Source organism: Annulohypoxylon truncatum, assembly GCF_022578515.1.
Source record: "Annulohypoxylon truncatum strain CBS 140777 unplaced genomic scaffold F4807scaffold_27, whole genome shotgun sequence".
In the NCBI taxonomy this organism is placed as follows: Eukaryota; Fungi; Ascomycota; class Sordariomycetes; order Xylariales; family Hypoxylaceae; genus Annulohypoxylon; species Annulohypoxylon truncatum.
The window spans coordinates 323,367-338,149 of NW_025953813.1; the positions used below are offsets into that span (position 1 = coordinate 323,367).

Genomic DNA, 14,783 nt, shown 5'->3' on the forward strand with positions numbered 1-14,783 from the left:
TGTATAAACCACTACATTCCAGCGCGAGATCTGATGGTTCAACCATTACGGTTGACCTTGATGATGAGAGGTACTAATTAATATTCGAATCCTCTGCAATATGAAGAAGGTATCCAAGCAACATATATGTAAAGTAATTCGATTATAACAAGATAGATAACCGCCGTGCTGTAGATAGCCTACCTATTTTCTGCCACATCATCCCCTATAACCCCTTTTGTTATGCCGCAGACAAGCAGTTATTGCAATAGGGCTGCGCGAGTAGTCAAATACTACCCCTATCTTCCTAATAACTGAAATTTATTCGGCATTGTCCTAACCACGAAGTCTGCTCTCTCAGCAGCTTCTCTCCCCGCGATCATCCCCATCACCGTGCCCATAGTTAATCCACTACCCCCAGGATAATTATCCCAGAACAAACCTCCGAGCAACTCGCCCGCACACCAAAGACCTCGTATCTTATTCCCAGTAAGCTCGCTAATAACCTCCGCTCTAGACGTGACCGCCAGCCCCCCGAACGTAAACGTGATTCCGCACGTCACCTCGACGGCTTGGAAGGGACCATGTTCAATAGGCGCGGCCCAGTTCGTCTTACCTATAGGCAAAGACCTCTCTGTGCCTTGCGTCGACATGCCATCTTTCGCGCTCGGGTCGAACTTCTTCTCGGGATGTTCTCGCTGGAAGCTCTTACACGCTTCGTTGAACTCGGCGATGGTCTCGAGGAATCGTTTCCTATCTTTAAGTCCTCTCTCCATAAGTATGTCGGCAAGTTGGTCAAGTGTTTCGGCTCTTATATTCATAGTAACATCGTCGGCGTACTCCTCATGCCGTAGAAGCATGCTCCCGTCTCTATCCCAGACTTGGAACGCGATCCCCTGGGGCTGTTTCAGGATCTCTTTCCCAAAGATGGCGTATGTGAAGTTACGTAGATCGAAACCTTCGTCTACAAATCGCTTGCCATCGATATTTACCATGATACCGAGAGGGTAACCTGATTTGGTATACTGATTCGTCAATATACGATTTCCAGATGCACGAGGTGAATTAGCATCCCAGGCAACTGAGTGACAACCCGAATAGTTGCCGTCTAGCCTCGCTCCGACCTTCTTTGCCATAGTATGGCCATCCCCAGTATTGTATTTTGATCCGCGAACATGAGCTAAGTCCCAACCGGGACCTAGATATTGAGCACGCAATGCCGGAGACGCTTGAAAACCACCACTCGCCAATACAACTCCGCCTCTAGCACCAATGGTTACCACTTTTCCTTCCCTGAGAATTTTCAAACCGATGACCTCGTTTGTCGTTGAGTCAGAGATTAAATCGACTGCTGGACAGCTGAAGCGAACTACCACGTCATGTTGCTTCGCAGTGTTTAGATGAAATTCGAACAGCTCCTTGCCTTGGCCTGAATGGAAGTATAAGCAAAAGGGAAAAGCATCCAAGCGAGTCAAAGTTGAAATAAGCATCTCACCAGCCATATTCAAAACCATCCCACCCCAGAACTTATACTTCCCATTGACGAAGTACGCTTGCCTATTAAACGAGAGCACGAAGTGAGCACCGTTATCCATCAACCACTGCACTGCTTCCCTCGAGTTATCCACCAGCAGATCAGCAAGCATCGGATCCGCCCTTCCTTTCGTAACTCGATTAATATCCTACCCAATAATTAGTCCTATCACCCTAGGCAAATATGTTTTCTAAAGCTCACTGCGTGGAAATCAGCCTTTGTATAAGGCGCCATCTCGATCCTACTAATAAGGCTTTGCGGCAAGCCTTTTGTGCCGTTCCTCTGATAGAGGTTTGGTAGTAAGTCTTCCAAGCCGTCGAAGCAACACCTGAATGCAGCTGCCGTGTAGAATGTATTTCCACCCGCATCCTCGAGGGGGGCTTTCTCAACTAGACAGACCTGAGCACCGTATTGCGCTGCGGTAGTGGCCGCAGAGAACCCGGCATTCCCTCCGCCGACGACTACGACATCGTAGCTCTCATCAAAAGCCATCTTGAGGTGAGAAGGGGAAATTTGTGAAGAGATACAAATTAATTGCGACACTGACGGAGGGGTTCTCCTCAACCACTGCCGAGAATAACCGACGTACCCCAACTGTCGACCGAGATAGTTTCGTATACAACATACGTACCAGACATCATAGTATAATAAAGTTGAAGGCATAGATTTCATGATTGAACATGTGCCCTGTTTTTAGAGCTGGGCCATCATTTTTTAATAACTATAATACAGATCAACAGCCAGCACATGGCACCAGACTCAGTATCCGATATCCTGCTCCCTTTCCTTAATCGACAAGTCCACGATTCTATGCCAATGCCTAAGGCGGTCCCGTATATCCCGATCGTACTCAGGCATAGTCATAAGGGCCCTCCCAAACGAACCAGAAGACACCTTCGTAGCCAAAGCGGCCGTCGCGGTGTCTACTTGGTTCAAGATAGACGCGGTTTGCTCGTCGAAGTAAAGTCCGCAATGGCGCATCTCTTCTAGGAGATGCAGCATTCCAGGTAAGTCTCCGCGACGATTCCAGTAAATCTCCAAGAGTTCGTTGTAGAAGGGTGTCGATACACCGAGGATATACGACTCTAGTCCTAACTCCTTGATCCGCGGGAGGAGTGAGAATGCGAGTAGCGACGGTGCCCTAAAGGCGGTATCCAGACGGCGCAGCGCAAGGAGGAGGTATGCCGGGTACAGCGGCCCGTAAACGTAGAGACTCAACTCCTCAGGTGGGGTGTCGCTGTCGGGGGCGACGTCTACATCTGCGGCCACATCGTCTGTCCCTTCTGCTTCATTCTCAGGCTCATTTCCTGCGACTTCAGCAGTGTCTAAAGCATCACTAGCTTCTTCAGAGCTGTTTGCCAGCTCTTCGTCCACGATCCCCTCTTCCTCGGCCTCTAACTCATCCGATATCTCTTCTTCCGGTTCCGTCGTCGGCGCTCCCCTGTTGATACCGAGCCTAGCCGGCATCGTAAAGACCTCCTTCTCCAAAACATCCCATAACTCAAAGTCAGTCTTAGCATTGACAATCAAGCCCTCGACGCGGACGCGCTCAGGGCGGCGCTTAGCTTCAAGCTCAATAGTGCGGTTGATACTATGCGCAGGAGTTTTCCAGCCCTCATCCACATCAGCCTCCTTCTTCTTATCCGCCTTCGCAGCATCCTCACCCCCCTCCTGCTGCTGCTCCTCGTCACCACGACCACCACCGAAGTGAGTCACGGCGGAAGAAGACTGGATAGTACCAAGGGCCTTCCCAGCAGCCTCGCGCAGCTCCGGCGGAAACCGCAAAAGCGCCTTATGCCGGTCGCGCGCGGCGCCGGCGAGCAAGCCGGGCGCAGCAACGGTCGCGGGGCGCGACTGCCCGGCGTCCTGGGCGGCCTGCTGCATGATGAGCATGGTGGAGCGCGTGGCGGCGTCGGAGGGCGAGTCCGGGCGGAAGGTGGGCTTGAGGCCGCGGGCGCGTATGTCGGCGAAGATGCGCTCGAAGATGAGGCGCTCGGACGGCGTGATGGTGCCGCGCCGGCCCGCCTCCGCCTGCTGCTGCTGCTGCGACTCCGGCCGCCGCCTCAGGATGTCCTCCTCCCCGACGTTGAGGTCGAAGGGTATGTCATCGTTGCCTCTTACCTGCTGCCGGACGGTGGCGTGCAGCGAGCGGGCGAGCGTGGTAGGGGCTTTTCGGGGGCTCGTACGCAGGATCGTTCGCGTGTAGTATAGGAAAGGCAGGGATGTCGACGACATTCTTGGTGGGCTGGAGAAGGCATGTGAATTGTATAAGTTCTATGAATTCAACAAATTCAATCGAGGAATCTTTTTCTTCGCTCTAAATTTTGGTAGGCTACTTTATCGATAAGCAAAACTCCGAACCCCCCTAAAATTTGCTAGGTATGCCCCTCCAAATATCCCGGGACTTGTCCATAAATCCTCATATCAGGGTGATCGTTTTCGTCGGGCTATATCTATCCAATGCTGTATTCATAGACCCCGCACTTTTCCCATGACCAGTGAACCAGAGGTCTGGTCTAAAAATTAAGATACCCATCCTGAAGTATTTCTGGTGCACCTTACTCTTCCGACCCAGGATCAAAAGGTAACGCTCTCTTGAGTTTCGGCCAGCTCCCCTCCCGACTTCAAGCAAGTAAACTCTTCGCAGCAGCTTACAGGACAACACTTTCGAAAGAACATCTATCCGCACATCAGATGTAATTATTAATCCTGAACGCCAATGATACACTGTCCCAAGAACACGATCACGAAGATGTTCGCGGAGCCAACACGGAGTTAGTCGACCACGTAGTGTCAGGAAGCCGCTCTTGAAAACCCCAAATGGATTATCGTCGACATAACAGCAGGTCGCGTCTAAGACCTCAACGGAAAGGATTACTTCATCAGTCGGGCCCAGATTGGGATCAACAAACCCCGATATAGAGGCCCAAGACCATGTCGGTGCAGTTTCTAATCTCTGACAGTCCACACCCCGTGTGTACCACAGCAAGTCTCGATGCAAAGAACCCGACCATAGACCGGCAAGATAACGCTCTCCAGGACGGACCGTTTGAAACTGCCTAGCTATAGCTCCGATGGCAGGGAGTTTGTCGCTCACATTAGTCAAATCTAGGCAACTATATCTGTAAACCATGCCCCACCATGCCTTTTGCGAGTCAGTAAGCCTTGAACTCCAAGTCACTTGATCGCCATCTATTCCAGCGTGCGTTTCTCTAAGCCATTGATTTCGGAAAGCAATTTCATTAGACTGTGCTCTTGGTCCGATCGATTTCGTAGGCGTTTGGGTGGCCTCAAAAAGGATCCTCCTAGGATGACCCGCAAGATCTGAGTATTGTAGACCACACTCGCAGGCAGAATGACAGAAACATTCAAAGGCCAACTCTCCAGCTGTAAAATATAAAACTCTTGGCGGTATCAAGCGTTCTTGGTAAGCCCAGGCTCTCGTGAATAACGGATATTTGCCAGTTCTAGACAAATACTGGCTACTAATTGGTTCGTGGTATCGCCGCATGTAAAGGGGCCAGCTCTGGTTGTTTAGGCATAAGTTGGCTAATAAGATTGGCTTGAAGCCTTCGGAGCTTGAGAAAAGTCCAGAATTGCTGTCTTTCCCCCAAACAGCTGCCAGAGTCACGTATGAACTTCTGTAGACATCGAACATTCGTCCCGATTCCCGTTCCCAATCTTCCTTGTCGCCTTGCACTATACAAAGGCAATCAACCCATAGATATCCAATGCCTAGCTTTCGTGTGAAGTCGATGGCATCCCGAATGGTCTTCGGCAACGTAGACCAGGGTATACGCTTCTTATGGTAAGGTAACGTCAACGATGTTGTTTGGCACGGTTGCGTCTTCCGTCCCCAGCAATAGCTAAGCGCAACATATCGGGATCCAGTGGGCGCACAATCGTCGAGAGCAACATCTCCATTGAGACTGTTTGGGTCGACATTAATGAGGCGTGTGGGAACAAATGAATCGGCGCCAACAGGTTGACAGCAATGTTGGTGACCTGCGATTTGCTCTTGCGCCCAGAGTAACGAGGCGTCCGTTGAAGTGTCAATGCGTTCTGGTGGGCTGCTGGGTATCCCACGGGGAACTTCGGTTTTGTGGGAGTGTGTTGAAGTAAACAAGAAAACTTTTTTACAGAAATGACTCGCGTCTTGTCCCACAAAGACAATATGATTTCCATGGAAGAAGCACATGCAGCTTTGATATGAAATGTGCTCTCTCTTACGGCGGATTATGGTTTCGATGAGAAGGGCTATGATCTGACAGCGGATGCAATCACGTCTACAAAGAGCTTTGAGATTGACATATCCAAATCCCCCAAGTAGGCCTAGAGGATCACCGTCCCAACCACAACCCTCGCAAACGGGACCTAGAAAGCTCGAAGAACCAGGCGATATAGAATTCCATCCATCAGGTAAGACGATCTGGGGAACTGAGGGAGGTTGCTCTTCCATTTTATCAGCGCAGTTACAGAAATCATGATTTAAGTTTGTGTTTTTGAAAATAGAAGAAAATGGAAGACCTGTAGAAATTATCAGATCTGCCTCAGAACCCTGAGTCAAGCAGGCTGAGTTATGAGGCGCAGGCTAAGACTGCGCGACAATGATTATGGGCAATGTAGTTGGAGATCCCTTCTAGGTATGTAGGTACCTAATGGATGGTATCACAGCTTTTCAAGGACCTCATATCCTATCCATGGATGGAGTTCGTTGAAGGACAACATGTCCCTGAAATCAGCAGGTAATTACTATGTAGTCACAAGACAAACGTGCTGGTGCTGATTTACATGGACTACCTAGGTAGGTACCAGGTATTCAGAAAATGGTGATATTGATGTCAATGCCTGATTAATAGATGAACGGGCACGATGTACGTGGACTGTTGTCAGATTTTGCCACTACACTAAAAGGTCAATTCAGGTTATTACCACTTCTATCACAACTGTCATGGTTTGATTTGTCGATGCTGATAACGTAGGTAGGTACGCAAGTACCTAAAAATATCTGTTATGTGGCACACCATTAACCCGCCCATACCTCATAATATCATACCCCAGTATAAGAATATGCAAGGATACGCGATACGCATGACTTCGCGTTAACGCGTCTCGAATTCTTAAGTGATTTTCGTCATTCATTATTCCGTTGCCGTTACGATTCATACCTAACGTGACAGTAGTGCAACCTCAACCTTCGGATATTACATTCAAATACCCAAAATAAGCGATTGTTACTGGTTGAAATATACCTTACAAGCCTTCTTAAGTCCCCAGTTTTGCCACCAGCTGAAGGAAGAACATAGGGCTTCACATCACATTAACCCTCTTTCACGCTCCCTTCCTAGCATTGATCTCTGCAATTCCGGCCAGCAATATTAAGCGCCGGCCACTGGCCCTTATCAGTCTCAGCCTCTAGGATCATCAGGCCTAAAGAATCCAAGATGGCTCCGGAATTAAGCACGTTCGAGGCGCGGAGGAGAGCAAATGTCGTGAACAATGCCAAGCTATTGAAGGACTCGGCCGAGGTCGCGGCCAAAATGCGCAAGGCCGCAGCTCCACCCCCGAGAGCGGCCGCCCCCAAGAAGAGGAAAGCTGCCGAACCGGCCCCGCGCACGCGAGTGATGCCCACTCGTCAAAGCGCGAGGCTCGCCGGGGCCGGTTCCGACACCAATGGAACAGGTCTCAAGCTCGAGGACATCCCCGCCGAGCTGAAGCCGCCCGAACCGAAGCGCATTCGCACAAGCGGCGACTTGCAGCTCTCGAACCTTCAAGTCGAAGGGCAGAGATGGTCGAGCACAGGGGCGCTAACTTCCTTCGTCCAGGGTGCGCGGCCCGGAGTTCGGACCTTCACCGAGGAGGATATCAAGGATACTTCGGATAGCAAGTTAAAGGACCTGAGAAAGGGGATGAGTGACCTCAAGCTGTATGAAGGCTGGGTACCGAATGGTAAGCTAGTAAACGGATTATACCTAGCCGCACCTTATCGTAAGCCCGTAGTACTAACCGTACGCAGATATCAAGATTACCCCTGAACGTGTCTATGCTCTCACCTTTCATCCCATACAGGATAAGCCGGTCATCCTAGCGGGTGACAAGAAAGGTACCTTGGGGTTCTTCGACGCGTCACAAGAGACACCTCCGCAACCAGATGAAGACGACGAGGATGTGGACATTCCCCTTCCCCAAGTCGGCGCGTTCGAAGTGCACAGTAGAACCATCTCTTCCATAAAAGTGCCCATGTTCGACCCGAACTCGGTGCTTACCAGCTCCTACGACTCGTCAATACGCTGCCTAGATCTGCAGTCCCAAGTCAGCCGCCAACTATGGGAGCCCGAGGACGACAGCGTAGACGTAGGCATTTCGTGCATCGACGTATCGCCCGAAACCAAGGACGTAATCGTCTTCTCGACACTAGACGGAAACCTAGGGAGGCTGGACAGGCGCTCGAAGGAGAAAGCCGACATGTGGAGCTTATCCGACAACAAGATCGGCGGCTTCTCCCTACACCCGCTGCTGCCCCACCTCGTGGCCACGGCGTCGCTCGACCGGACGCTCAAGATATGGGACCTGCGCATGATAAAAGGGAAAGGGGAGCTCCGCCACCCGTCGCTGCTCGGCGAGCACCAGTCGCGCCTGTCGGTCTCGCACGCGTCGTGGAGCCGCGGCGGGCACCTGGCGACGTCGTCGTACGACGACACGGTAAAAGTATACGACATGTCGGGCGCGGCGAAGTGGAAGCCCGGCCAGGACCTGTCGGACGAGCAGATGCGGCCGGCGCACTCGATCCCGCACAACAACCAGACGGGCCGCTGGGTGACGATCCTCAAGCCGCAGTGGCAGGCCCGCCCGGCCGACGGCGTGGAGAAGTTCGCCATCGCGAACATGAACCGGTTCGTCGACATCTACGACGGCGGCGCCAAGCAGCTGGCGCAGCTGGACGGCGAGGGCATCACTGCCGTGCCTGCCGTTGCCGAGTTCCATCCTACGTTGAATTGGCTGGTGCGTATATCCCGGGCTTTGCTCGCGACCCCCTTTTTACTGTCTTCTTGAAGTTCACATGTACGTGGTATACTGACCTTGCACTTTACAGGCTGGCGGAACTGGCAGTGGAAAATTGTGTCTTTGGATGTAAGAGTAGGTAAGAAGGAAGCCAATGCATTCATAGGACTGCGGGTTATAAAAGGTAGCTAAGTGTAGCACTTGTATATATATTTGGGGTTCACGACTGGAGTCTCGGCGTTGAGGTGACTAAGGCAAAAGGTTAAGGGATGGCTATCTAGTCTAATACTATGTTTTAACAATAAATAATGAGCCTCGTTTTGTCGGTACTTGAGTGTTGGCAGCAAGCATTTAGTTACCGGTACCTAGGTAACCGGCTTCGAAGGTTCGTCGAGACAATATCTAGTCAATGTCAACCCGCCGTTGTCATTCAAACTATTATATGAGCTTAATTTCCTGTCGCTCAATGCCATCCCAAAGCTCCCTCCCTCCTAAAAAGCTATATTCTTTGGAATGGAAAATTCCAACTCTTTCAAACCCGTCCTCGTCGTCTGCTTTGATGACTAAGATCCCAAACCATCCCTCTACGACGGGTGGGAACGGTGGATCCGAATTTGAATAGCAACGTGAAAGCAATACCATAAAAAGACGATCTACTGGCCAATCAGGATATTCGTATCTACCTCGCTTGCATCCGTCTATGCTCCAATCAAAGTGATCAAATTGTAAATGCGCGATGTATTCATTTCCATTCGAATGGAGAACGTGACCAAACCCAAACTTATCTTCAACCCACGGAGACGAAATATTTGGTCTTACACCGCCGTTGAGTAGATGCTGATGTATTTTGGCGTGAAGCAATAAGTATCCGCCGTACACACGTCCATATGAGTTCCCCTCTTGTGTAATAATCTCCGACTTCCGAAGCTCGAACTCTCTTGTGAAAGAGCGCCTTAATGAAACATTCACAAGCCACCAAGGTACACATGGGCGGCATGCCCAGCTCCAGGAAGGTGCGATGTACTCGTCTTTGCGCTGCTGGAGGTAGCTCTGCGGGTCTTGCGACGCGTTAGTAACCCAAAGAAGACCGCATTCGATGTCAGAGTCCCACAATCCAGCTAGGTATTTCTGTCCCGGGTACGAATCCGAATAAGCCCTTGCTAATGCGGATAGAGCTGGTAACGTGTCTTGTCTGTACGACAAACGCCTCTTGCAGTAATTATCGAGTAGTTTATACCACGGATTGATCCAATCCATATTCTTTGCCAGGAACGGGAACATCTCCCAAGTCCAATCTTTAAATCGGGCTCCATCCTCTGACTCCTGCAGCTTCCCACAACTCATGTGAAACATGTAGTTGCCGAAATAGACTTTGCGTGGTGAAAGGAGGGCCTCCTGGAACGTCCATCCTCGCGAGTTCCAGGTAGCATCGCCAATTTCCCTTTCTGCAACGTTATTTATCTTATCTATGTCGTAGAAGTCATAGAGTTGGTCAAGAAAAAGCCAGCGCTTGAGACCCAGTGTCGGTGATTGAGATATATTTAGATCCAAGCTGCCCGAAACTGAGCTATCGAGCCTGGATTGGAAGTTGATCCGCAGTGTTCGGGAATCCGGTCTGGTCAAGAACCTACTCGAACAGGAGTCACCTCGAAGAATGCAGAGAGAGAGAAAGCTTTTTGCAAAAATGTTGGACATCTCGAATGATTCCCTTGCCCAGTCTTCTTCGTCGTCTTGAATAATGCAGAGAGCATCTACCCAGATATATCGGACCCCGATCCCTCGACACACCTTAACAGCATCCGCTACAGTCCCAGGTAACCTCTCGGCCTTGATTCCTTGGACGTGGTTATCGAGGATGTCCTTTGTTGTTTTTAATTGCCTTTCGGCATCTTTGCCTGAACCCCAACAGTAGCTCAAAGCCACGTATCTTTTAGAATCATAGTCCTTGGCCTGCACCAGAGGTTGGTGTTGTTCTGTAATAACTAACCGTATATACTCAGACATCCTTGTGCCAACATCAATTAGGCGTGTTGGTAAGTATATATCGTCTGTCGGAGGCAGATGCTCGTGGAGAGAGAGGTGGATAAGCTCCTTTAACCTTTCAAAGCGAGTCGTTGAAAAGCTCCCAAGAGGAATTGGTCGACGCCGAATGTTTAGCCAAATTGCAGACGGGTCTGATTTCCGTCAGCATCAGGCTCAGGTTTGTTTTTGGATGTCTTCTAGGTAGTTTACCATAATTCTGCGTGTGCAAATTATAATGCAACGAGAATATGTTATCTTTACTTCCATCTATCTCGAAGTACACAACAAGCATATCAAACCAAGGCCTTCTTGACTCGAATTCCTCGCCGCTATTCATGGTGATGTCTTTTTGGAGCTTATATTCTATATCTATGATGGTGAGCCTCGCACGTTCAATCTTCTCACTCTCGGCGACGCCACGATTCAATGAATCTTGAATTTTTTTGTTCCAAACAGATAATATATCCCTCCTCAATATCTCGCAAAACGTACAGCCCTGAGACGCAGTCTCAGCCAGCCCAGGTAAGTCTGGCAGAAAGTCTGCTCTGCAATACCCAAGATCTAACTCCAATTTGGGGATAGGACGGCCGTAAAAGGATTCAATGAAGGAAACGAATGGAGTCCCATCTTTAGCTACTTGGACTCTGCCGCCCTGCCTGAGATCGTCAAATTCAAGGAGTTTGCAATAGTTGCAAGGGGTTTCAAGAACAGCATCTTCAAAGACGACGTCATCCGCCTTCAAGACTGCATTGCTATCGCAGGAAGACATCTGGACCGTCTGCATAGTTGGGTAGATGACGTTCGACCTAAAATAGTATGATGATGTACACCTGCTTAAGTGCCTTAGGAGGTAGATAGGTAGATACCTATCTATATTACTTATAAAAAACATATACTATTAGGAGTGATGTTGTAGTAACGGTTTAAGGTACAGTGCTTAGCGAATAAGCCTAGTTAGATATTAAATACCCCTGTACCTTCCTGCTGAGCTCGTCGGATGCTCTGTCCGTGATGATTGGATGAGTCTTAGCCAATTACCCCTATCCATTTTCGCCGAGTTGTCACTCTGAAAAATGTGTATCTGCAATGTAACTGCTTACCACTCCCTGCCTTACTCCTATGAGGCAATCATTGGTTGTTTTGCGCTGCATCGTTTGCGAAGTTGGCGAAGGCATACTTTATCGCCATCCTATAGGAGTTGTTCTGTGAGTTGCTCTTTCAAAAGCAACTTCGTATCCTCACTAAAATCAACAAAGACGGTGGGCAGATTCGGTACTATCGTCTGCCGTCGCTAAATATGCAGGCAGATTAAACATTAAATTAAGCACAGCCTACTATTCACTTAATCTAGCGAAAGGAGGCGGTGTTTACGCGTGGCTAAGTAACACCGCCCCTTTCCAGTACACAAGGCGATCCGTAACCAAACACATTTTACACTTGATGATTCATATAGAATTATAGTATCTTATACTATATAGCCACCGGATGGTGTGACCCAACTAGACTTATCAGCGCCGGTTAGGTACGCTCCCCTGAAACGGGAGCTTGATCGGCGACTCTCGCCGCATTAGGTTTGGTACATGGTAGCTGTTCGCCCGGACAAGCCCGTAAAAGTCGTAGCATTGCTGGGAGTCGCGTGGCGTAAAATACACCCCCATCTCCAAAACATTAAAGCTCAATCCAAAGCAGAGCTATCATAACATCATCACATCGTCCTCCGTTTCGGGCTCTACGTCCGCCTCCTCGTCCACCCGCAAGAACTCGTGCCTTAGGGCCTCCTTCGCGCTGATTCTCCTATTGGGATCCAACTCCATACACCGAGTTAGAAACTCGATAGCCCCCTTCTCTTCCTCGGTCAGGGTGTTGGACTTCCCGTCCTTGCCACCGTCGCTCCGGCACGTGCTCCACAGCATGATCTTCTCGAAACTAAAGCCTCTCTCGCCGATAGTCGGGATGGTAGTCTCGAACATGCAGCCGTGAAGTTGACCCGCGTGCTTCATACGTTTGGAGCCGAAGATAGTGGCGATTTCGATCATGGCCTCGATATCGTCTGCGCTGTTGAAGAAGGGAAAGCGCCTACAGAGGATAGTCAGGAGGATGACGCCCGCGGACCAGATATCGATCTTGGTCGTCTGTTCCGTACACTTGAACAACACCTCGGGAGCCCGGAATCCACGTGTGCCGGCCCTGTTTGCTCGACGAGAGGGTCGAGTATCGTTTATCGGGTACCCTAACTGGGGACCCGCCTGAGCCGAGCTAAAGGCGACGGATTGTTGCAATCTCTGCTTCCTGATCTTCTGATCTTCTTGGCAGAGGCACGGCTTGGATTCTAGTCCTTCTCGCTCGGCCAAACCAAAATCCACTAGGACTCCTCGCTTCTTATCCGGGTCGTAGAGAAAATTGGTAGGCTTGATATCGCGGTGGATGATGCCTCTTTCGTGGACAGCGGCAAGAGCTGTGAAAAGGGACCGAAAGTATACTCTCATATCGTATACAGTCATGTGAGGATAGTATTTTCGAAAGTCTTGGTGGCGGAAATAGGGAAGGACGGCGAGAACTTGGTCGGCATGGCGGAAAGCTGTGATAAGGGGGCAGACGGAATTGGAATCGCGTAGGTCATGAAGAAGTTCGAGTTCATTGAGAATACGGGCGGGCGAAGATGTGACATAGATCTTCTTGATTGCCACAAACTTTGGCTTCTGGCGGGTACGAGAAGAGTGGGAGTCAGATCGAGAACGAGAAGCGTCCCTGAGAGGTGGAGGTCGCCATTGGTTTTCTGCGGCGTCCATATCCCAGCTATTCTCGTATTGGTGATACTGGATATCTTCGGCCTTGTAGACGGTAGAAAAGGTTCCTTCGCCAATACGCTTTATCAAGCGATACTTGTCCTTAAAGTCGGGAAACGTAGCCTGAAGTTTGTCCATATCGTGCTGGACACTTAGATCAATCTCGTCAGTGTCATCCGACTCGGTATCACTACCATCGTCGTCAACGAGGGGGTTCTCTTGCTCTTCATCTTCAACATCCTCCAGCGGATCTTCGTGTTCATCATGGTCATCATATTCATCTTCAGCTCGTTGGGGGTGGCTTTGCGTAGACTCTTCGACGTCGGACGTTTCGCCCACGGGTTCGTCGCGGTGAATTCGGAATGGTTCCTTGGCAACCCGACGTTGGCTAGTAGCAGCCATGGTCCTAGATTATAGCATGCACCCTTTCTCCTAGCACGCTGTAACCTCGTCCTCCAAGCGCGCCCAAATCCAAGTCTAACCTCTACTTCTATCCTTCTCTATCATCCAGCTAAGGGGTAGGTAGAATCGGCGAGGGGGGAATAGAGACCTAGCAATCGAGGTGCAATTAAAGCAACGATATGTGGAGTAAATAACTAATTGCTTGTGTCTCTGGGGAGTCAATTGGCAAGTAGTCACTAGTAGACCAAGGATCTTATGATCAAGTCCAAACGTTGTTGTGAATTGAGTGAAGTATCGCGGTGATTGTAGTTGATTCCTATACGTAAATTCCATTTGGTTAGGTAATCGAAGTAAATAAAAACATAGGCCCTGTACCTACAATAAATGCGCCGGGGATTCTTCGGAAGGTTGCTCGACGCGTTTTAGTTTGGCGGGCACTTAGGGAGCTGCTAAGCGCGGGGCAATTTTCTCGCAGAAGTCGCGTAGCTGCTTGAAGATATTCTTGCAAGAATGTAGCTGCCTTTTGGAATCGATTGAATGGGAATATCCGAAACCTTCCATAGAGGCAGGGTTAATTAGGTAAGTAAGTACCTAGGTAAGTTATTGGTAAGTTATTAGAAGACCTAAGCGCCTGGCGCACCTTCTTGTCTCACTCTAAAAAGCCAAACCAAATGCGCATACAGTACCTACCTAGAGCCACAATAGGTACATACGGCACGTACAGTGAAGGGAAATTTGCTGGTGAAGTTTCCACGCCATATGACATCACATGCAAACAACAAAATAGAAACGAGGACTGCCTTCAGGTACTAGGTATTCTAAAAGACGACAATACTCGTACCTACTTCAAAATGAATAAGGTCCAAAAAAATAAGCTGAGCAAAAGGAACGATTCGTAGTAGTCTACGATGTTATACATGCGGTGTGTGCGGATCGAACGCACGGCCTTCAGATTTTAGAACCCTGAAGTTGGACTTCAGTCTGACGCTCTCCCAGCTGAGCTAACCCCGCTGTGTAAATTCAGGTAATTTCTAGCACTATATCCCAAGCTTAGAATC

At 49.6% G+C, this 14,783-nt stretch overlaps 6 protein-coding genes and 1 non-coding gene across 7 annotated transcripts; 1 reads left to right on the forward strand and 6 right to left on the reverse strand.

Moving 5' to 3' along the window:
• Positions 1-64: 64 nt before the first annotated feature.
• F4807DRAFT_434770 (FAD/NAD(P)-binding domain-containing protein) lies at positions 65-2,030 on the reverse strand. Its single transcript, XM_047998833.1, has 3 exons — positions 1,715-2,030; positions 1,475-1,661; positions 65-1,408 (listed from the first exon to the last, which is right to left on the reverse strand). Exons 1-3 carry the CDS (start codon positions 2,003-2,005, stop codon positions 279-281), a joined length of 1,608 nt encoding a protein of 535 aa, XP_047852015.1. The 5' UTR covers positions 2,006-2,030; the 3' UTR covers positions 65-278.
• F4807DRAFT_434772 (uncharacterized protein) lies at positions 2,031-3,815 on the reverse strand. Its single transcript, XM_047998834.1, has one exon. The coding sequence runs from the start codon at positions 3,746-3,748 to the stop codon at positions 2,273-2,275; it is 1,476 nt and encodes a 491-aa protein (XP_047852016.1). The 5' UTR covers positions 3,749-3,815; the 3' UTR covers positions 2,031-2,272.
• Positions 3,797-6,346, reverse strand: F4807DRAFT_179470 (heterokaryon incompatibility protein-domain-containing protein). Its single transcript, XM_047993560.1, has 2 exons — positions 6,307-6,346; positions 3,797-6,241 (listed from the first exon to the last, which is right to left on the reverse strand). The coding sequence occupies exon 2, from the start codon at positions 5,970-5,972 to the stop codon at positions 3,933-3,935; it is 2,040 nt and encodes a 679-aa protein (XP_047852017.1). The 5' UTR covers positions 5,973-6,241; positions 6,307-6,346; the 3' UTR covers positions 3,797-3,932.
• A 310-nt stretch (positions 6,347-6,656) lies between these two features.
• Positions 6,657-8,843, forward strand: F4807DRAFT_434776 (WD repeat-containing protein NCU09302/NCU11420). Its single transcript, XM_047998835.1, has 3 exons — positions 6,657-7,462; positions 7,530-8,515; positions 8,607-8,843. Exons 1-3 carry the CDS (start codon positions 6,958-6,960, stop codon positions 8,646-8,648), a joined length of 1,533 nt encoding a protein of 510 aa, XP_047852018.1. The 5' UTR covers positions 6,657-6,957; the 3' UTR covers positions 8,649-8,843.
• Positions 8,844-11,442, reverse strand: F4807DRAFT_434777 (HET-domain-containing protein). The gene is made up of 2 exons (XM_047998836.1): positions 10,748-11,442; positions 8,844-10,689 (listed from the first exon to the last, which is right to left on the reverse strand). Exons 1-2 carry the CDS (start codon positions 11,427-11,429, stop codon positions 8,954-8,956), a joined length of 2,418 nt encoding a protein of 805 aa, XP_047852019.1. The 5' UTR covers positions 11,430-11,442; the 3' UTR covers positions 8,844-8,953.
• Positions 11,443-11,877: 435 nt separating this feature from the next.
• On the reverse strand, positions 11,878-14,067 carry F4807DRAFT_179506 (kinase-like protein). The gene has a single exon (XM_047993561.1). It carries the CDS (start codon positions 13,723-13,725, stop codon positions 12,232-12,234), a length of 1,494 nt encoding a protein of 497 aa, XP_047852020.1. The 5' UTR covers positions 13,726-14,067; the 3' UTR covers positions 11,878-12,231.
• Positions 14,068-14,643: 576 nt separating this feature from the next.
• On the reverse strand, positions 14,644-14,736 carry F4807DRAFT_t111. Its single transcript has one exon. It is a non-coding gene; the product is annotated as a tRNA-Phe (tRNA).
• Positions 14,737-14,783: the final 47 nt, after the last annotated feature.

What these genes read in the sequence shown, in the direction of transcription:
- F4807DRAFT_434770 (XM_047998833.1), bottom strand. Translation starts at nt 2,005, where the DNA reads ATGGCTTTTGATGAGAGCTACGATGTCGTAGTCGTCGGCGGAGGGAAT. An exon ending in CAAAGGCTGATTTCCACGCA is followed by an intron (nt 1,662 to 1,714) that starts GTGAGCTTTAGA and finishes ATTATTGGGTAG; the next exon opens with GATATTAATCGAGTTACGAA. An exon ending in GATGGTTTTGAATATGGCTG is followed by an intron (nt 1,409 to 1,474) that starts GTGAGATGCTTA and finishes ACTTCCATTCAG; the next exon opens with GCCAAGGCAAGGAGCTGTTC.
- F4807DRAFT_434772 (XM_047998834.1), bottom strand. Translation starts at nt 3,748, where the DNA reads ATGTCGTCGACATCCCTGCCTTTCCTATACTACACGCGAACGATCCTG.
- F4807DRAFT_179470 (XM_047993560.1), bottom strand. Translation starts at nt 5,972, where the DNA reads ATGGAAGAGCAACCTCCCTCAGTTCCCCAGATCGTCTTACCTGATGGA.
- F4807DRAFT_434776 (XM_047998835.1), top strand. Translation starts at nt 6,958, where the DNA reads ATGGCTCCGGAATTAAGCACGTTCGAGGCGCGGAGGAGAGCAAATGTC. An exon ending in TGAAGGCTGGGTACCGAATG is followed by an intron (nt 7,463 to 7,529) that starts GTAAGCTAGTAA and finishes AACCGTACGCAG; the next exon opens with ATATCAAGATTACCCCTGAA. An exon ending in ATCCTACGTTGAATTGGCTG is followed by an intron (nt 8,516 to 8,606) that starts GTGCGTATATCC and finishes TGCACTTTACAG; the next exon opens with GCTGGCGGAACTGGCAGTGG.
- F4807DRAFT_434777 (XM_047998836.1), bottom strand. Translation starts at nt 11,429, where the DNA reads ATGTTTTTTATAAGTAATATAGATAGGTATCTACCTATCTACCTCCTA. An exon ending in TTTGCACACGCAGAATTATG is followed by an intron (nt 10,690 to 10,747) that starts GTAAACTACCTA and finishes GACGGAAATCAG; the next exon opens with ACCCGTCTGCAATTTGGCTA.
- F4807DRAFT_179506 (XM_047993561.1), bottom strand. Translation starts at nt 13,725, where the DNA reads ATGGCTGCTACTAGCCAACGTCGGGTTGCCAAGGAACCATTCCGAATT.